Below are 21,067 nucleotides of genomic sequence, written 5' to 3' on the forward strand. Positions count from 1 at the left end.
AGCTGGCACTGGATGTCACAGGAACCAATTGTCAACATAAGCATTTTGTACACCAGCACCTTGACACCTGAGGATCTGGGTTTGAGTCCAGATTGTCACTTGACTGAAAAGTGTGCAGTTCTGGGCAAATCACTGAATCTCACTGTGCCTAAATGTTCAATATATGCAACTGTGTGTAACTCAAAAATGTAAGCCCCTACTTTATATAACTTCCCACAATGTACAGTGCTCTCGGTGCTAACCAGCTAGGTCCATCAAGTGATTCCATCGATTAAAGCCAATACCGGCTTCCAAGTACCTTTTACCTACGCAGATTGTCCAGTTACACAGTTTTTTATTTCTTTCAGGGAAACAGAACTCTGGGAGAAGGCTTGTTTAGCTTCCTGCGCCTCCCTCTTTTTAACACTTCTGCTGCAGCATTTCAACTGTCAGACTTAACCTTCCCCGAGGGTTGTCTTTTCACACAAAGTAGGGTAGGAACTTTTTTTCTAAACTTATGAAAGTATGGACACGTCTAAACCAGTGCTCTCCCAACACTCCAGTTTTCTATGAATGGAAAGAACACGTGATTTGTCGAGAACCACGGGACTTTTGAGCTGAGGCAGAAACTCGAATCTGTTTCCCCTATTCCAAAGTTAGCAACGTTGGCCATAACGCCGCATCCTCGCCACTTATGTTTTGGCTTACAAAAGGCGTCGCAGATTCGCAGCCTGGCTCGCAAATATATCGAAGTTGTTCAGTTCGCCATAATGACCCGCACTGCGCAGCCTTGTCAGCGTTGAAAGTAGCCAGTAGCGCTCATTCCAAAGACACTGGATTTCTCCCATAAAAACAGTGGTACGGCAGATTCCTTTCCAGGGCTATAAAATTTACCTGCTTCATGCCCCGCCATCCGTTCCATGATCGACTTCTTGACTCTTTATTAAATGACTACGCCTGTTTCACTGAATATTCCGCCGTCCCTACCGGAGTCAGTAGAGTCCTCGTGAACAGAGCCTGGGTTGATATCGACAAGCAGATTTACTCAGACAAGATCCACCCGGCCTCTACACTACGTCAAATGTGAGCGCGTCGCCTCCTCTGGTCATTAGTGAGATCGTGGAAAAGCCAATCGTAAAACAGCCTAGGCGGCGCCTGCGCTGATGATAGTTAAAACGTTTTGCATATGTGTGTTTTTTTTTTTTAAATCAGTACATAGGTAGTAGCGAGCAGTGTTTTCCAGTTTATTAACCGAGCTTGGACCCACGAGTACGGTGAGTGTCGTGCGCTGCTTATCGGGCACCCGGTGTTACCAGCGTTCTGCAAAGTATTGTAATGCATTCTTTTCTTCTTTTTTTTTAAATTCGCTGTAACTACCTTCTGTTGCAATAAATAATTATGTTAAGATGTGTGTTTTCCGTTATGTGCACCGATTGCTACATCAGCTAGCTGTATGAGGTGTGCGCTTGTACTTGGTAAAGGTTTAGGTCGAAAATAAAAAATTGCCACATTCCTTTAGCGTAGAAGAGGGAATACAATTTTGCATCCGCCAATAGGTACACATACAAGGACTGTTGATAGCGCACACCAACTTCCATGATGGGGCGCTAAGAGGAAGTTAAAACGACTTTTATGCACAGTGGCATCTATTTAAATAAACCGCTTTGCGGTAGGGATGCTAACAAATTCTGCACTGGTTTCGAGGAATGTGAAAACTTGCCCTTTTAGTCGATCTTCTCGGAAAAGCGGACCATGTGCTAAATTTACTGAAGTGTACCACGTTGTAGATAGTGAAAACCCTAGAGTGATCCGTTAAGTCAGTGACGCCTGGTCACACAAATTTGCCATTGCCACGAGTAAAGAACTTTCTCGTTTCGGGTGCATCCAATCACCTGAAAATGTTTTCTGGGGAAAAATAGCCACTACAGCTTTAGTTTTCCTAACAGGCATATGATTTCCCCATAATCTTTTCCTTTAATTATCTTAGCTACAGACACCTTTTGCTGTGTGTTGATCGATCAATGAATCGATTTATATAGCGTTGCTAGGGTATCCAGGCGCTTTCTAGGTCTAGGAGGTGGTGTCCTGGGTAGAGGTGGTTCCAGTTTATCAGTCGGTGATTCGTGCTGGTTGCAGTGAGGGTGTGTCTGTCCAGGAAGTTTATGGGTGTAGGCTGGAGTTCGAAGTTTCTGTATAAGGTTGCAGTCTTGTCATGGGAGAAGTTGGTGAAGTTGCACAGCTCTTGTGAGGGTGTGATGTTTTAGCTGGCAGCCGGGTTGGAAAACTCCTTAATTATGTTGAAAAGTTCATTGCTGTTGTTGGTGCTGGTTTTGATGTGTGTTGCTTGGGCTGTCTTTTTGTTGCCCTCAGCAGACAGTTGTAGAGCTTAAGGAAAGGCTGAAGGCTGTTCTGTCAGAGGTGTCCTTGCTGGCATGCCATCTCCTCTCCAGCTGTTTGCTGTCACGCTTCACTATTCTGAGTTCTTGGATGTTCCAGCTGGTCATTTTGGAGGATCTTCTCTGCTTATTGCTCTTAGTGGTTGGCGATGCTGTTGGTGTTGCTGTTCCAGGTTGGTGGTAGCAGCTGGTTTGGAGGTGTTGAGGGCATCTGTCCAGCTGGTTTCTTAAATTTTACTCCAGCTGCGGTGGGGTGTGCTGGGCATTTTGGGGTTGGCGGGCCGGGGCTAGAGATGATAAAGTGAGCAATGGAGTTATCGGTCCACATGAGTTCTGTAAGATAGCTGTATATGACATGGTTGCTGGAGGTGAAAATAGGGGCAACTCTGTGTCCTGCGGTGTGCACGGGGTTGCAGACGATCTGGGTCAGTCAGAGGCTTCTCATACTGTTGTGGAGGTGGGAGGTGTTGTCGTCGGGGTCATCAGTGTGGAAATTGAGGTCACAGACTAAGATGGAGTCCAGGTCTAGGGGCGCAATGAAGTCTGCAATGGTGTTGCAGAACCTAGAGCGTAGCCACGAGGTTGGTTTGCGAGGGTGCCTCTGATGGTTGTCTTGCCATCTGTGTGGAGCTTGAAGTGATGGTGTTCCATAGGAGTGGCGTCGGTCGTGGTGGTGGTACACTGTATGGCATCTATGTGGATGATGGCTATTGCTCCTCCCAGGGAGTGATTTTGTATCCATTGCAGGTCTCTGTGGTGCTGTCGGGGCAGGGGCTGGGATGAGCCAGCTCTCAGTGAGGAAGACTGTCAGATGTGAGGGTGGTGATGAGGTCCCATAACTCAGTGGAGTGCTTGCACATTGAGTGTGTGTTGAGGAGTAGACCATGGAGTCAGTGACTTGTATCTGGTGTGGTTTGGCGTGATGGTAATCGTGCTGGTGCAAGAGAAGGGTCATCCGGTGTTCAGAGTTACAGAGGATGGTGACGCTATACCTGCAGGTAGGCAGGGGCCAAGAAGTCCTGGGGCTGGGCACAGTCCAGGTTTAGACTGACTTGCCTTTGGCATGCCTTCGGTGTGCCCACACTACGGCCTCCATTAAGTAGGTCCTGGGAGGAGGGCGAGGCACTGGGAGGTGGTGGTTAGCGCTTGACAGGAAGCGGAAAAATTGGCAGCAGTGATCAGGAGGGAAAAAGAAGCATCAATCATGAGAAAAAATCTAAAGGAGGTGAAAAACTAGAGAAAAGTGAGTGAGAGGTGAAAGGCACAACAGAGCGAAAGCAGGCAGCAACAGGAGCACAACGATTAAAGGAAGAGAAAACGGACAGGGTGGCCCAACAGCGGTAAAAGCAAACAGTCACAGGAGAACTATGATTAAAGGAGAAGAACGGGCAAGGAGGCACAACAGAGGGAAAACAGCCACAGAACAATGATCTAAGGTGGCAGAATGGGAGAAAAGGGGATCTGCAGGATCATGCATAAGAGCAGCCAAGAACACCACAGGAGAGGTAGGCTGGCGGCATAAGGGAGTTCTGGGTTTGGAACAGATCTATTGTTTAAGGGGTGGGTGGCAGCCCCTTGCTCATAAGTGGATGGCTTTTTTGTCGGTCTACGTTGTCTCCGTGATTCATTGGCTGTCCTTCCTGTCCATGTGTTTGTTCTGTCCAGGAGCGTTTCAGACTGTTGTGTTTTGGTTGTTGGTTTACACTGCTGACGCAGCTTTTGTTCAGGCAGCCACTTATTTTTCTCTCCATGAGTGTGCTTGTGTTTTTCAAAATGGCTGCACACAGGTGCGAAATAGGCATCTGGGAGGTTTGTATTATTACAATAAATCCATTTAAAAGTGGCCTCCACAGACGCCTGTACATTCACAGCAGTCATATTTTACCCTGTATTTATTACAATATTACTTCAACTAAGTGTGTGACATGGTCCACCCTGAATTGTACTTACTTCAGGCTGGATATATATATTATTTAAATAGGTGTGGTGGGTAGAAGGACCTTTGCAAAGTATAGCATATGTTATCTTTGTCCGGAGTGTTAATTGATTCTTAGTTGACTAAAAAGGTGTCAAAATGTTTTGGCCTGAGAAAGTAATCTGCTACGTTTTCGTTACTTAGGAGAATCGCAACATAATTAAACATGCTAAACACATTAGTAACTTTAACTGGGAGTAAGGTTTGCCTCTCCGTATCACCTGCATCAAACAGATAGGATGCAGTCGTGAAGAATAAATGGTTTATTTCAGCACAGCTTGAGCGGGAGAGTGGGGTAGGCAAGCCCAAGCAGCTCTGCCTGAAAGCAGAAATGATCAATATTTATGCTTTACAGATCACTTAAAGATACACGTTAAGAACTGAATCATAGCGTGGGCGTGTTCAAACAAGGACAAGATTAGCTTAAAAACAAAAGGCAATTGGAACTTTTGTCTGTGTTGGCATGGAAAAGAATAAGTTAATCGTCTGGCGAGTAACTTTTCTCGTAGAGGAGGAGTCCGTAGAGGGACACTTTGAGAATGCTTTAGATAACTCCAAATACACTCTTAGTCCTCTCTTTGAATACGTTTAGCATTCACTCAGTCTCTATGCTCACCAGGCCACTGACTGCATCCTCCTATCCACAAGCTGATTGGAAATAGCGGACTGATATAAAAGAGTTGTTTGGTGTTTCTTTGTAACTCTATCTATTTCTTCAGAACTTGTTATTTCTGTACCCTTTTGCTGTTAATACTGTGGAGGTTGTACCCGTCTTACTGCGTCTCTATAGGTGCTGATATCCACATTGAAATAAACATTTCATGACAACATATATGCCATGTACAATACTACTAGCACCTTCATCAGTTTTCAGTTACTACATACCTCCGTGGCACGGAGGACTTCACTGTCCAGAAGGCAAAGCATCAGAGAGCCACACCCGCAGCCCATCAAGCCCAGGCGGAAGCTTTAAAAGGGGGCCTTAAGTCCCTTGATGTGGGAGACACTATCTACTTGGGGGCCCGGGGGGTTTCACTATTCAGAAGGCAAAGCATCAGGGAACCACTGCCGCATTCCAAAACGTCCCGGATGGGAGCTTTTAAAAGGAGATCTTGTCTCCCGCAGCATGGGAGTTATTACATACCTGCAGGGCGTAGAGGACTTTACTATGCAGAAGGCATAGCTGCAGGAAGCCACAGAAGCATTCCATCAAGCCTTGAGAGGAAGCTTTTAAAGAAGATCTTGTCTCACGCAGTACGGAACGTGCCGGGGCAAAGCCTAGGGCAGGCCAGTCAGAGGCTGGGCTGGGCCATCCCCTTCATTTTTCTTCCCTGTGGTTCCCTATGGTACTGTGCATCATTATTGTGTCTGCTCCTTAAGTGTTTCCCTTGATGTATTTTGCTTTTCAGTATAGGCCAGCTTGTTTCCATTGCACCCACCCGTCTTTCTCATTGACTGTTGCTCTGTTGCGTAATGCTGCAGGATGGCTAAGTGTAAGCTAGGCCCCAATATTGAGAGGACAGCAGCAAAGAATCTGATACCCTGGTTTCATATATTGAAAAGACAATAGGAACCATAGACCAATAAATTCCTCTTGCTGAAAAACGGCTGTCATTAGACAGTCTCCCTAATGACTGTGGAGCCCAAATTAGTTTACCTGATCAGGAATGTGGGGACCTTTTTGACAAATGTGTCCCTCCTCCTAATATGCAGGCTGTGAAACCTCGCTGCTACACATTAAATGGAAACGAGGGACCATTATTAAACAGGTAGTCAACACAGCTAAACCCACACCGCCTAGGAACTTGTACCTGAAGACTTTCTCAATAATCAGGAGGCCATTGGGGGTTTATTTGTGCACTTCAGTAAGGAGGTCGCTGACCTTCTTGACTACCAAGATGTTGCGGCCGCATGAACGCCTGGGGTGCACTGAGGCTCAACTGGAACTGAACTGGATGTCAGGCTGGCACTAGCTGAAGGGGGTGACACTTCAACTGAGGAGAGGCCGTTAAGTTCTGTCCTGGAGCCTCTGCCCTTGGATGGGGGAGGGGGCAGTTGTGTAGCTGGTTCAGCCACATTTATTGCCTCCTGCTTGAAGGAACCTGAGGAGCACTGTATACAAGTTGGGGGCATTCGACCTCGAGGAAACTCCAATTTACACTCTGAGCAAGTGGGGTTGACTGCTGGAAGTGTTTCAAGATGTGACCTCCCAGCTGCATATCCCTATGTCATAGTCTCAGCAAATGTCTTGATGTTACGCCCTGAAGCGAGCAAGTCTATTGTGGAATTAACAAAGCTACCCATTGGATCCATGGGAATATTGGATGTCGGGTCACCTTGTTTACCAAGATTCTTAAGGTGAGAATGGTGGGATGGTGAGAATTAGGCTTTCCTGTCTCCTGTTTCCTCACATTTGGAAGATAAGGGTGAGTCTATAATAAGAGTGCAAAGAGCCGGAGCAGTTGAGTCAAAGATTTAATGCGCTGCAGCGGGTACAAATACCAATGTGTCTAAAGACAGACGCACTGGCAGAGTGACCAAAATATACGTCTTCACACTGTTTTTATACCTAGTCAGACAAAGAAACTTTGATTACACATACCACTTTTAACTAGTTTAAGCAATTGTGTGCAAGTAGAAGGAGTCTCTCCTGATAACCTTTCACCCATAGTCCTGCTTTGGAATGTGTTAACTCTGCCAGATGCTTCCAGAAAGGGAGTTACAGGAAACTAGGCAGACAAGACCTTGAAGCACAGCAGTTCCAGGCGCCCTGGGAAAACTACTGGCAGAGCACTTTTCAACACGTATTTAAAAACCGCATGAAAGCATTTCACAAATGGAGGCACTAATGCTGAACATCTACTGCAGTTACAAAAGGCATTTCAATTACATTTTCACAATCTGCCCTTTTAGCATTAGTCCGTACATTTTGCAGAATTATGGTGTGGCAAATCTGACAAATCTATTTTCATGAAGTCTTGTATCTGTTGCTCTTGGACTAGCAGAGCATTGGTGTGGTGCCCAGAAACAAACAGGAGAAGGGCGGAAAGCATTTAAATATGAGGTACAAATCATGGGTAATCAATTAACACACAGACCGCATACCATCAACAATCCAGCTGTTAGAAAAATGGCTACTATTATTTTTCAACCCCATTCTGTCAATAGATCCCAGAACCAGCCTGACCAGGTCCAATCCCCAGTATCTTGGTATATTTTTTGCAGCTATTTTATGTAACCTTTGAACGGCAGCATTCACATTAGGGGCATTGTCTGGTATGAATATGCAACAAGAACTTCCTATGTTGCGACAGACCCCTCCTCGCGCGGCTAAAATGATGTCTAGCACCATACGGTGTTAAGTCTCATTAAGCTTTTGGCATGCATTTCTACTGTGATGTTAGCTAGGGCCCGACTGTTTCATTGATGACTGCTTCCACCACTCTTGTCAGTCTCCTGATATTCCTGCTGTTGACAGATGGACCCAAAAGGGGACAATACTCATTAGAACATCCTTGAGTATTTCCGAGGCAGTATCGGCCTGTTCTACCTGCACTTCTCTCTTTCCTAGTGTGTGTCTTATGGTAGCTAGGCGGAGTTATACAAACAGAGGTATTACAAATGCCAAGTGGCAAGTACCCGACCATCCTGCTGGCAAACGACAATAGGCCCGGTTTCCACAAACAAATACTGTTTTAGAAGTAGAGAAAAACTGATGAGGTGCTGTCTCATTCACATTTATAGATGTATTGCACCTACTTTTTCCCACCCATTCTGGGTAAAATAGAGGCACTATTGCACTAGTAACTATCACACTAGTTGGTTGCGGCCACCCAAAATAGGATAAAGAATGTCTGGATTGGAGAGTCATTCTGTGCTGTATTCGCGCTATGCTAGAGGTGTTGCGATTCTGATTAGGAAGGGGCTACAGTGGCGCACTGAAAAGACGCTTGTGGATCAGGCTGGTAGATACGTCATCCTGCGCAGCACACTGCTGGATAGGCCTTGTAGGTTGGTGTCGATTTACGGTCCAAATACTGACGACCCTGATTTTTTCCGGGAGGTGGGTCGGCTGATTGACTCGTTGGGCTCTGGGACCTTGCTGGGGTGGCGGGGGGTGTGTGATTTTAATGTGATATTGGATCCTGTGGCAGATCGTGAGCGTCCAGCTCGGCCGCAACATGTGAGGGCTGCTAGGGCTCTTCTGCATGTTATGTCGTAGGGTGCTTTGGTAGACATATGGAGGGTGAAGCATTGTACTCCTAGAGAGGGCACCTGTGTCAATTATGCTTATAACAGCTGGTCCCGTATTGACAGATGGCTTGGTACCAGGGATGTTGAGCTGTGGACGAGGTTGAGCATATAGCATGCACTTTGTCAGACCATTCTCCAGTCCTGCTGGAGTTGGCTATACCAGCAGGCCCCTTGCGGGCTTTCATGTGGAGACTTCCTCATAGTGCACTTAGAGATCAGGTATTCCGAAATGAGCTCCGTGACGCAATCCTGCATTATTTTGCCTCGAATTGGGGGTCGGTAGCTTCTGCTGGGATGGTGTGGGAGGCTTTTATGGTGGTGATTCGTGGCATTTGCCTCTCTAAGCAGCATGAAGTGCTGAAGGTGCTGAGGAGGGCGTTGGAGGCCCAGCTTGCTGATCTGGAAAAATGCTTAGCGGCAGATTGGTCGGGCGCTACTTTGGCCACCCTGAGAAGTAAAATGACACAGTATGAAGAGGCTGTGTTGCGAGAGGTTTGCTTCTTGGGGAAGCATAGTGTGGCGAGAAGATACGGAGAGGGGAAGAGAGCTGGTCGTAAACTAGCGGGCATGATCCGTAAGCCGTGGGCAAGCAATTATATTGTTGAGTTGTCGGATTCAGCCGGTAATCGTGACAGTGGCACTGACAAGAATAAATGCGTACTCACTAATTTCTATGCGGATCTGTATGCGCAACCTCCTGGGTTGGACTCGGCGGCGTCCGCTAATTATTTTGAGGACATCAGTTTGTTGTGGTTTGAGAACTCACATTGGTTATATCTGGATGCCCCCTTTTCGGTGGAAGACGTGGTACAGGCGATCCGCAGCTTGCTGGGTGATAAAGCACCTGGGCTGGATGGCTTAACAGCATCCTTTTTAAGGAATATGCTGATATCCTTGCGCTGCACCTCCTGGAGGTTTACGTGGATGCCAGGGTTCTTCCTATCTCACTGCGAGAGGCCCTCATTCTGACTATTTTAAAGCCCGGGAAAGATCCGTGCAGCTGTGACTCCTACCGCCCTCTTTGATTAGTTAACATAGATAATAAGATCGTGGCGAAGCTAATTACTGCACGTTTACAACCTTTACTCCCATCCCTGGTGTTGCCGGAGCAATCTGGTTTTGTACCTGGCCGTTCCACCTACTTCGCTGTCTGTGGTGCGATCGAACCTGATGACTGCGAGGCGGTGGTGTTCTTGGATGCTACCAAGGCTTTTGACTCCCTTGCGTGGCTGTACATGTTTGCTATGCTGGCTCGGGAGGGACTGAGTTCCCGGTTTATCCAACTGATTTGCTTGCTGTATTCGAGACCTTCTGCCCGGTTGAGAGTGAATGGGACCATTTCTGATCCCTTTCTGATAGCTAGAGGTACTCGACAGGGCTGTCCACGGTCTCCGTTGCTTTTTGCAATAGCGATGGAGCCGATGGCTGCTCGTTTGAGGCAACATCACAATCGTAGAGGATTGGCATATCGGCAGCGGCCAGTACTAATTTCTGTGTATGCGGATGATATTGCTCTGTATGTTCGTGATCCGCAACAACATCTTAATGTCCTGCTCGATGAAATAGTGCATTTTGGACGGCTCTCTGGGATTACTATCAAATTGTCCAAGCCGGTCGTGTTGCTTCTCTCTGCGGCTACGACACAGTTCACCTAGGTATATCCCATTGGCTGGGCTGATGGTCCGATGCAGTATTTAGGCATCTGGCTGAGTCGGGACGTCGCTACACTCTGGTCAGCGAATTACGGGAGAGCTCTTGCGTGGTTGGAAGACAAGGTGGAGATGTGGCGCTCGCTGCCATTGTCGATGACTGGTCGCATTGCGTTAGCAAAGATGGTTATCCTGCCAAAGTTTCTATATCTGTTCATAAACCTACCCATTGTTCTCACTAAGTTTTTTTTAAAAGGTTTAGGTCTGCTCTGGTGAAGTTGGTCTGGGTGGGGAGACAGCTCAGAATCCCGTGGGAGAGTTTGACACTTCCGTTTGCGATGGGCGGGTTTGGCTGCCCCGGATTTAGAGCTTTATTATTACTGTGCGCAGGCGCATTTCGCGAATTTCTGGCTGTATCCCACGCGGTATCTGCCACACTTGGCACCTGAAAGTGACGCTATATGGCCTGATAGACTGCCTCGTGGGGTTAATAATGTGGTTTGCACGGCGAGGGCTTGGTCTGCGCTGTTGTTGCATGTTAATGTGTGTGAGCCGTTTGCCCCTGCGATGCCAGTTTTGCATGTTGCGGATGGGCAGCTGTCAGGAGATGCCCGTGTGCATGAGTTTCTCCGTGAGTCTGGTTTGACCACCTTGGGTTCTTGGTTTTCTGATGGGCTGGTCATCTCGTCTGGGGTGGCGCTCGGTGATGGGCGAGACACTGCAGTGAACTGGCTATGTGTGCTTAGAATAGGTGCCATGCCCTGCTCGCGCTACCCCTGTTTCCCTGCGATGCTACCAGTGTGCCGTGCGCTGGAGCTCTTGTATCGGACACGGTCCCCGCACTGGCTTATCACAAAGCTTTATGCTTGTATGCAGAGCAAGTTGCCTGTGGGTGGGGTGAGGGTGAGAGTACGCTGGAAAGAGGACATCGGTGAGGCCATCTCTGATGAGGTGTGGCGTAGATGCTGCGCGCATATGAGAGAGTTGTCCCCTAATTATAGACTGTGCCTTATTCATTTTAAGTTTTTGCATCAGCTGTATCATACGCCCTGTAGCTTGAGCCACATGGGTTTGCGCGCTGACGCGTGTTGTGAGAGGTGTGGGGCCCCTGATGCAGACTTTTTGCACCTCGCTTGGAGCTGTGTCAAGATGCGTGAATACTGGACAGAGGTGTTGAGCATCATTCAGGAAATGACTGATAGCTGCTGCACACCCCTATGCTTGCCCTCTTAGGTTATGTGGAAGGGGTCCCTGCTGCTCATAGACGACTGCTAGGGCTGCTGTTCTTGCTGGCCAAGCAAAGGGTTGCGATGTGCTGGGGACGTGGCAGAACCCCCTCGTGTCGTGAGTTGATGCGGGATGCTTCTTTCTGTCAGGAGCAGCTGATGACATATTGGGAGCTTATGCCTGAGGGCTCGCGTCTGAAAGACATATGGGGCCCACTGCTAGCTTTTTTGGAAAATCAAGATTTTAGCAGTGTCTTGTGGCTTGACGCTTCCTGTTGATAGCGCTAAAAGGTTTCCTTCCTTCTTTGCTGTCCCACAAGGACTGCAGGAATATTGACGCACTGTCAGCGGCAGAACGGTTCTTATCTTTTTCCCTTCCCCTCTACCTATCCTTTCCTCTATCCTTCAATTCCTTCTTCTTTCTGAGTTGAATCTGCCTGTTGTTGTATAGCTCTCTCGTTTCTCAATGTGCTCATCGGGAGTGCTCAGATTTTTATAGCATTGTGTCGTACTCAGTGAAGCCTAAATCCTGTTATGAAGATACTAAGAGAAGGTTGCATGTTGCTGTTGATAACTATGCTTTACTCATTTTATGTGCTGTTTGGGCTGGACTCTCAGATGTGGGACTTTGACTATATTGTTATTATTGCATAATAATAATAATAAATAAAAAAAGACTATCACATTAGTTTGCTCTGTTTTTTTTCTTCATGTTCTGGTATGAATGAACTATTATAGTCATCATATTCCTTCTCCTCCAAGTCATTTTCCCTTCTTTCATTATTTATCCCACAGATATTATGTATTTCTGATATAAAACTGAGATACCCTGGTATAGTTCTTAGAGAATCTTGTTTCACAGCCACAAATGTTAGGCATCCCATCTGTGTGGCCATCCTACATGATCCATTAAAGGAAAGTTGTAGAGTAGTAAAAGGCATTCCTCTCTCCGTTGTGTGTGGTAATAAAGAACATATCCAACAATTTGATTTGTTAGCTATCTGAAGCACATTACGTAGTGTTCTTACTAAGGAATTGTTAGCATACTCTTCTCTGTGGTTCTGTTTGTGTGGTGACCATGTGTGGAACTGATGCTCGGGAGGTGAAGTTGTTGAGGGAATCATCTTGTGCACAGGATATGCCCATTCCAACCAGAAAACAATAGAGACAAAAATTTACAAATCAAGAAAACAATCATAATCCTCAACATTTTCTCTTTCTGCTCAGGGGTGTATTGTCTCGTCGTGGACATAACCTTTGTTCATCAGGAGTCATAACGGAGGGTAACGTAGAGGTATATCAGTAACTTTACCCATCCATTATCTAACTATAAAACTACCCCTATGCTACTTTATTCTACTAAATCAACAAGTCCCCAGTGTATTTTACTTGAAAGCCTCACTGTCAAGCTTACGGACAGGTCTAGGCATTGGCGATCTTGACCAACAGTCTATTTCCCAGTATATTTTCTGGGATGCTAATTATACCTGGGCTCAGAATCAGTGTCAAATAGTTTGGGAGGGGGAAGTGATCCAGAAATGTGTTCTTCCAAAGGTACTAACTGATCATGAATTACTACCTCTCCGCCCCCAAAAGGTATTTGGTGAGGTATCTGTTCTGTCTTGTGATCAGGTATGTTGTCTCTCACCCACTGGTCATATGACAAAGGCAAGCGACACTTGGTATGTGAGGCATGTATCCAATGCTTGTGTCCCTCACACTTCACAGCTGTGTGCGTAGCAAGCAGAACCTGAATGGGTCCCTTCCTGCATGGCTTAAGGCTGGATTTTCGCTGGAAGTTGCATACAAATACCCAGTCACCAGTCTCTACAGTGTGACCAGGGCCCTCAAGGCGTTTTGGAAGTGCCTCCTTCACCTGAGCATGAATCAAAAGCAAGTCTTTAGTTAACTGAGCACAGTAATCCATGAACAAAGGATAATCAATAACAGAAAACTTATTTGGTCTTGGCACACCCAAATGTTGGCAGGACTCCCCATCATAATCTCAAATGGGGATAACCCCATTTTTGAGTGTGGGGTGTTCCGAATCATCAAAAGTACAATAGATAGTGCATCAGGCCATTTGAACTTTGTCTGTGCGCATATCTTAGCCAACTTATTTTTCAGTATACCGTTATACCTTTCCACCAATCCCACTGCTTGGGGATGAATGAAATTTTTGCTTTATCTGTAGACCTTTACACATCTGATCCATCACCTGTCCAGTGAAATGAGGTCCGTTATCACTCCAAAGAGTTTGAGGCAAACCATATCTTTGAAAGAACTCTTTGAGTAACATTTTGGCAGTACTGAGAGCTGTATTATCCTGTAGCGGGTAGGCCTTCACCCACCTACTGAAGGCACAGATCAAAACCAATACATATTTGAGTTTGTTCACTCTTTTCTTCTCTATGTAGTCCATCTGCAGGACCTCAAAGGGCAGATCTGGTGGTGCAAAATGACCAGGGGGAGTGCCTTTCCCAACATTATGTGTTGAGCATATTATACACCTTTGGACATGAGACTCAGCGGCCCTTGGAATCTTATCATTGTGCCAGACATGGTCTAATGTTCCCACAATACCTTTAGAGCTAATGTGAGCTGGGATGTGAGGGGAAGAAACAATAACATTAACATGTGCGTCTATGAGTGTTTTTCCGACCTGTCTACCCAGCATCTTTCTTCATCTAACCTAGTACATGACATCCATGCTTGTAGTTCTTCATCAGTGGCAGTAGTCTGTATCTCCTTTACACAGACTCATCACCCATAGGTGCGTCTGGAAGCCACCTCGCAGTGCCTACCATGTACATTAAGCTCATTTCTGATCTAGCAATGTTCTTGGCAGTTTCATCTGCAAATGCATAGCCCAGACCTACCGCATCCACTATTTTCTTATGTGCACTACACTTCGCTACTGCTAACTTGTTGGGTAAAGTTAATGCGTTCAGTAGGTTTACAATCAAGTCGCCATGTTGTGTTTTTGTCCCATGAGAGGCCATGAATCCTCTCTCTTTCCGTAGCTTGTCAAATGAATGAACCGCACCAAATGCATATTGGCTGTCGGTATATATTTTTATTGTTAATCTTTTACTCAGTTCGCAAGCTCTAGTTAATGCTATCAGCTCTGCAGCTTGGGCTGAGTGTTATGGGGTATTTTACAAGACTCCACCACAGTTTTTAATGTTGTAACACAATATGCAGCTGTGGTGGTACCATCAGGCAATTTAAAACCAGACCCATCCACGTACAGTTCTCTGTGGGGATCAGATAAAGGTGTGTCCACAAGATCTACCAGTTCCTTTGTCTCCTCTTCAGTCGCTATTATGCAATCATGAATAACATCAGTTGAATCATCAGGGAGGGGTAGCACAGTGGCTGAATTGAGAATACTGCATCTTTTCAATGTGATATTAGGAGCAAACAGGGTCAACTCGTACCCTGTCAACCGTGCATTAGTTAGGTGTGGCGTTTGTGTTTTATTAATCAAGAGATCAACTGCATGCGGCACCATTACTGTTAGTTTGTGACCCAGCACATAACTTTCAGATTGTTTAACTGTAGCTGCTGCCACAGCACGTAAATATTTAGGCGAAGCTTTTGCTACAGGGTCCAAGATGAAGGAAAAATAGGCGCATGGTCTACTGCGGCCCCCATGGGGTTGTGTTAATACTGCCAAGCTGCAACCTTCCCTTTCATGCACAAACAAAACACATTCCTTGTTATAATCAGGATTGCCCAAAACTGGAGAATTGCACAAAGCGGATTTTAGTTCATTAAGTGTTTTGGCACGGATTATCCCATAGCAAAGGCATGCTCACGTGGTTAACCGTGAGAGAAAGCAATGGTTTAGCAAGTAGTGAAAAGTTAGGAATCCATTGACGACAGAAAGAAGTAAAGCCAATAAACACATGCACATTAGATAGGGTTTTAGGACATTGTATGTTTTGCTCAGCTGCAGTACGTTTAGATGCAAACGCCTACCCCCCCCTTCGACAGGAGGTGCCCTAAATAGGAGACCTCCTGCTGACAATATTGTAATTTAGACAGTGATATTTTGTGACCCAAAGAAGCCAAATTGTGAAGCAATTCAAGGGTGGTGTCTTTACATTGCTTCTCAGTATCAGAGGCAAATCGTCAATATATTGAAGTAAAACAGAGCCAGTAGAGGGAGTGAACATGTCCAGCTGCCTTTTAAGGGCTTGAGAATATATGCTGGGGGACTCAGTATACCGTTGAGGAACGCGTCAAAACACAAAGGAAACATTTTTTAGTGTAAATGAGAATATAATTGACTATCTTCAGCTATAGGGATGCTAAAGAATGCACTTTTGAGACCTAATATAGTGAAATATTTAGCTGTGGGTGGTATCGTAGTAAAAATAGAATTCATGTCTGGGACCACGGGGTACTGAGGCACTACAGTCTTACTAACAGCTCTCAAATCAATAACTAGTCTATATTGAGGAAGGGAACCAGGCTCTCCTTTCTTAGTGACGGGAAGTATAGGGCTATTACGTGGGCTGCCCTGAATTTCACGAACATTACCTTTCTCATGAGGTCAAACCTTGTTCTCCCTACTTAGATATTTTATACTGTGGAATTCGGGGGAGGGGTGCTTCCTTTTTGACCGTAATAACAATGGGGTCAATATCCATTTTCCCAACATTGTCGCTATGTGCCCATATTTTACTGTCCACCTGTAGAAGCTCAGGCGGGATGTGATGTGCAGGTCTTGACAGAAAGGCTCTTGCTAGATCAGAATCTGCCATGATAATATATACACCATCTGGAGAACAATATATGTGAGCATGCAATTTCTTCAGCAGATCCAAACCTTAAAGATTTTCCTCACAAGTTTGTGTAAGTACTAATGAAGAGGTAAAAGAAAAGGGTCCCAGAGCGATATCCAGGGGTAGAGAGATGGGGCTCTGCACAGATATTCCAGAGAAACCAATAGAAATAATTATTTTGCCAGAAAGGGGATCCCCAGGAAGGCTATTATGTGCAATGGAGGTGTGAGTGGCCCCAGTGTCTATGAGGAAAGGATGCTCCTCACACCGTATAGCCATGTTCACATATGGCCAGACTGATCTACGGGCACCTCTACTCTCCCTCCTCCTTTTCCTTGACATCCATATTCAAAAGTACTATCGATGTCATCATTATTGGAAGTCCTGTCCGTCTGTGTATTGTCAAATTAGTTTTGTCTACGCCCGCCTGATGCTCCACTTGTAGTCTGATCAAAATCCTGTCTGTTTTGGCCACCCCTTCCTTGGCCCTGTGACATTCCTCTACCCCTCCCTGTACGATTGGCCTGTCCTTGCAAACCTGGATATTTGTTCTTCCAATGCCCTGCCTGTAAACAGTAGACACATTGATTTTGGCCCAAGTCGCTGCGCAGGTGCCGAATTGGTCCTACCAGCCCCTCTACCATGTCCCCTTCCTTTTATACTTGACTCTGACGGCCTCTATCTGGGTATGCTTGTTGCATCAGAGACTTTGTCTTTAAATCTTTCCTCTTTTTATCTTGTCCTTCCTTCCTCTGTTTATGATAATTCTCAGAGAATGTAGCCATAACTAGTACGTCTGTAGGGGACTTCATGGGCCAGGTGCTTTCAGACTGCTTGATGGAATCTCCTAACTCTTTTTGCAAATTATTGATAAATTTGTCTGCAAATATACGCTGTCCTACCTGCATGGCAAAGTCCCGTCTGCTATGGTCTTTGAAAACCCAGTGAAGAAGTCTGAAACCTCCTCTTCTGTCTTCTGTTTGCATGCAGTTATTTTATCCCAGTCAACTGCTTGTCTGGATATAAAATCCTGTAAATATCTAAGAATAAGATCAGGAAGGTCCTTTATAAGCTGGTCTAGCAATTCTCCAGGCGCTTGGGCCAATCCTTCATATTGATTCAGTGTGATTATACCTTTGTACATTGTCAATTCTTCATATAGAGTTCACACATCTGGTTGAAGCATTGTTCCAAAAAACATGTCTGTCTTTTAGGGTCATGACACATAATTTGGCAGCAGATTCAAGTCCCTCATAAAACCCAGTGGGGTTCTTTCTGTAGTCGGGTACGTCCTTTTTGATTAACAGCTCAGATTGACCCAAGGGGTGTGAACAAACTGCCACTAGGGTTGTGCTCCTGCTGAAGTCCCTATCGGAGGCGGCAAAGGGTGTATTTTCCTCATGGGAAGTTGGTGGGATAGGATAGGTGATTGTCCACATCTCTGAGCATCATAGATCCTCGCTGTACTACAACAGCATTTTGAAAAGTGTCTTCGAAGGCTTTAATCATTTGTTGTGGGTCAAATGATTGTATCTGAGCATAATATAATATTCTAGCCGTGTGTTTTGGATAGGGCAGACTATATGTGTGACAAAGGTCCTTCAATCTGTACCCCCATATATTCCAGAATCCTATTTTTGTCAAATGTTTTCTGTCTATCAAACTCTGGATGAATTAATTTTAAGGGTATTTGTTCCACTTCATCAACCAATTTCTGTGCTTTCTTGTACAGATGTCTAGAGGAGTGGAAACTGAATGTGTCCTAGGTCGAAATGAGCCATCTTGTGACCCTTCACTCCATCTTATGTTTTCCTAACTTTTCCTTTGTAGGGAGGGAGTGGATACTGGAGAGGCGTGGGGAGTATTACCTGTAGAACTACCCAAAGGGACTGGTTTGCCGGTACCGGTCTCCTTGGGGGTGGAGTAAATGGCATTACCGCAGGGGCATTTTGTGGAATCAAAGAGGGAGGGAGGGAGGGAGGCAGGACTGGAGCCTGTACCACAACTGGGCCAGGGACAGCTTGTGGTTGTCTCTGTTGCGGTCCCTGCTGTGGTGGAGGATGAGGTGCTGGCGGTGCAGGCACCGGAGCAGTATGCGCACATGGAGGAGGATTGTTAAACAGACTTTACAAATGTTCATCCCCCCCTCCTCCTTCTGCCATCTAGAGGGATACATTTTATTACAAGATATTCTAAACTCCCTATCCATCTGTTCTTTTCTCCTGATCGTATTCCCTAGCTTTCTGCCACAGTTTTCCTCTTCTCAGGTTCTTTTAATTCTTTCATTGCTAATTGCAGTGAATGTTTCTCCCACACCTGAAAACTGTCCCACATGGCTTGCCTAACTCGTTTCTTGAATAATATTTCCTGTAAGTAGCGAAGTTTATCAGGATCAAATGAGCCATTGTAGTTCCCTATTTCCATCTGTATATTTGTTCCATAATTTACTCCATAATGTCGGTCCCATCCCATCATTTTTTACCATAATCCATGCCGGACTTCGGTCCATCAGGCCTGTTTTTAAAACAATTATTCATCCATTAATACAATAAAAATTTCTTTCAGTTTAGAACAACCTCACCCAATTTGCTTGCGAAGGTCCAGGTCTCTGTATTCTTCTGGATCAATCACTGGGTTGGAGACTCAGCCGGGGGAGTCCCAAGTGCAGAGGGACAGCTGTCTGGGACTTTGGATGGCAGTGCGAGAAACGTGTCTCCTGTGGGGCCCCCACGAGCCGCGGTCTCAAGTCACTTCGCCTCTGCCACAGTTGCTTGTAGAACCCTCCACGTCGAGTCCCCGTTCAGGCCACCATTTGAGAATCCGGTTTTCCTGTCTCCTGTTTCCTCACTCTTCCAAGATAAGGGTGAGTATTTGGTAAGAATGCAAAGAGCCGGAGCAGTTGAGTCAAAGATTTACTGCGCTGCAGCAGGTAAAAATACCAGTGTGTCTAAAGACAGACACACGGGCAGAGTGATGAAAATACACGTCTTCATACTGTTTTTATATCTAGTCAGACCAAGAAACTTCAATTACACAGACCAGTTTAAGCAATTGCTTGCAAGTAGGAGTCTCTCCTGATAGCAGGACTATGGGTGAAAGGTTATCTCCTGCAGATGCTTCCCGAAAGATAGTTACAGAAAACTAGGAAGGCACGACCTTGAAGCACAGCAGTCCCAGGTGCCCACGGAAAACTACTGGCAGAGCACTTTTCAACACATATTTAAAAACCGCATGAAAGCATTTTACAAATGAAGGCACTAATACTAAACAACTACTGCAGTTACGAAAAGCATTTCAATTACATTTTCACAGTGGGTCAGGAAGATGCTCAAAGAATTCAGGAGGGATTGTGTTATTGTTACCTTCAGACGTCCCAGGGTTGCAGATGACCTCATTTGAGCCTCCTGTCTAGGTCAAATCAAAAGTGGCAATGTCAAAATCTTGCCCTATGCTATTTTATAGAGACTTGTCCAAAACACCTCACACTGGAGTGTTTTCCCTGTCCCAGGTCACCACAGCCATTTTCTTAAAATATTTCCACTCATAATCGCTTTACCCCCTGGACAATTTTTCAGAAAATTACTGACTTAGTGTTTGCAATGTGATTGAGCTGAATCCCTTCAGGATGCTAGTTGTGGAGTGCACCCTTTAGCTGTCCAGCCCTGCATACCTATTGTCTTAGAAAACAATAGGAACCTGACCATTGCTGACCTCAAATAGCTATCTCTGTTACACCGTGAAGCAAATTCGGCCATCCCTCCGGATCCTGCTCATGGGGTTAACATTTTCTTTTGAAACATTGTTGGCCCTGTAAGTAAAGTGGGCCATGAAGAATGAGGCCACTTCATACGTAAATACAACATAATCTTTTCCCAAGAGACTTGGGCCACAGAGATTCAGTAAAGTTGGTTATTTCTCCCACATAGTTTCAGCAGTCCCATCTTCGTCGGGCAGGGCGAGGGCTGGACTAACAACCTGATTTTGAATGACCCTGAAGTGTAATATTACCCTGATCACCTCTAGTAATAGTTTATTTCAAGTGTTTTTATCTACATGGCCTAATGGATTGAATATAGTCGTAATTAATTTGTATTTTAAATCTGACCATATGGCAAATCTTAATGTGTTATCTGATTTTATTCTTGGCCTTGATGTACAACTTGCTTTTCCGCACAAAGGGTAGCACATTATCTTAGGTGGGGATTTTAATGCTACACTAGGGATAACCCAGGAGGAAAAGGAGTGTACTATGTTTTATCGTTTTAGCTCAATATGTGATAGTCAGCATAGGGATAAGAGGGGTCATGCTCTTTTTCTAATTCATAAAATGCTCCATCTTTTTAAAGCTGAAGAACTTTGAAACCCATTCCATTCTGCCAAGGTCACTTTTGAAATGAGCGTGTGCTGCTCTGTCATTGATTATATCTTTGGCACCTGCGATTTGCTGGCAAGGGTTTCTAAGTCAGCCATTGATGAAAGCCTCTATAGTGACCAAATCCTTTAAGCTTCAGTTTATGTAACCCCAGGACTGGGCTGCAGCGATAAGAGTTTGGCTTCCCAATCCTTAACATTTAAGACCTAAGGCCTGTCTCTGGCATGGAGAAATGCTGTTCTGAAAACTCTTTTGTTAAAACTTTGTTTGGATCATCTCCCTTTGTTTTTTAATTGTCTTACTCTTGACAATTATCATTGCACGGTGGTCGACCATTTTGTTAAGCTGAGTTCAGCTGTAAGTAGTCTGTTCATGAAACCTAGTAGACCGGGGGTCCATGAGGTTAAGTGGTTCAACCAACCC

The 21,067-nt window shown here is 45.4% G+C and overlaps 2 protein-coding genes across 6 annotated transcripts in view; one reads left to right on the forward strand and one right to left on the reverse strand.

Annotated features, from left to right (window-relative positions):
- TSNAX (translin associated factor X) overlaps positions 1–1,011 on the reverse strand; it is a 226,524-nt gene extending 225,513 nt beyond the window's left edge. Inside the window, exon 1 of the mRNA XM_069234953.1 lies at positions 874–1,011. Coding sequence (XP_069091054.1) covers positions 874–901 — 28 coding nt within the window. The 5' untranslated portion in view covers positions 902–1,011. The remainder of the gene's footprint in view (positions 1–873) is intronic.
- OSGEP (O-sialoglycoprotein endopeptidase) overlaps positions 923–21,067 on the forward strand; it is a 457,196-nt gene continuing 437,051 nt past the window's right edge. For 2 of the 5 annotated variants that reach the window (XM_069234951.1, XM_069234952.1), the window contains exon 1: positions 1,127–1,253. The gene's annotated coding sequence lies outside the window, so the exon portion shown is untranslated. Of the gene's footprint in view, positions 1,063–1,085; positions 1,254–18,837; positions 19,136–21,067 lie in introns of those variants that run through there. The other 3 variants (XM_069234949.1, XM_069234950.1, XM_069234948.1) reach the window with 3 other exon arrangements.

Source organism: Pleurodeles waltl, chromosome 5 (assembly GCF_031143425.1).
Source record: "Pleurodeles waltl isolate 20211129_DDA chromosome 5, aPleWal1.hap1.20221129, whole genome shotgun sequence".
Taxonomy (NCBI): Eukaryota; Metazoa; Chordata; class Amphibia; order Caudata; family Salamandridae; genus Pleurodeles; species Pleurodeles waltl.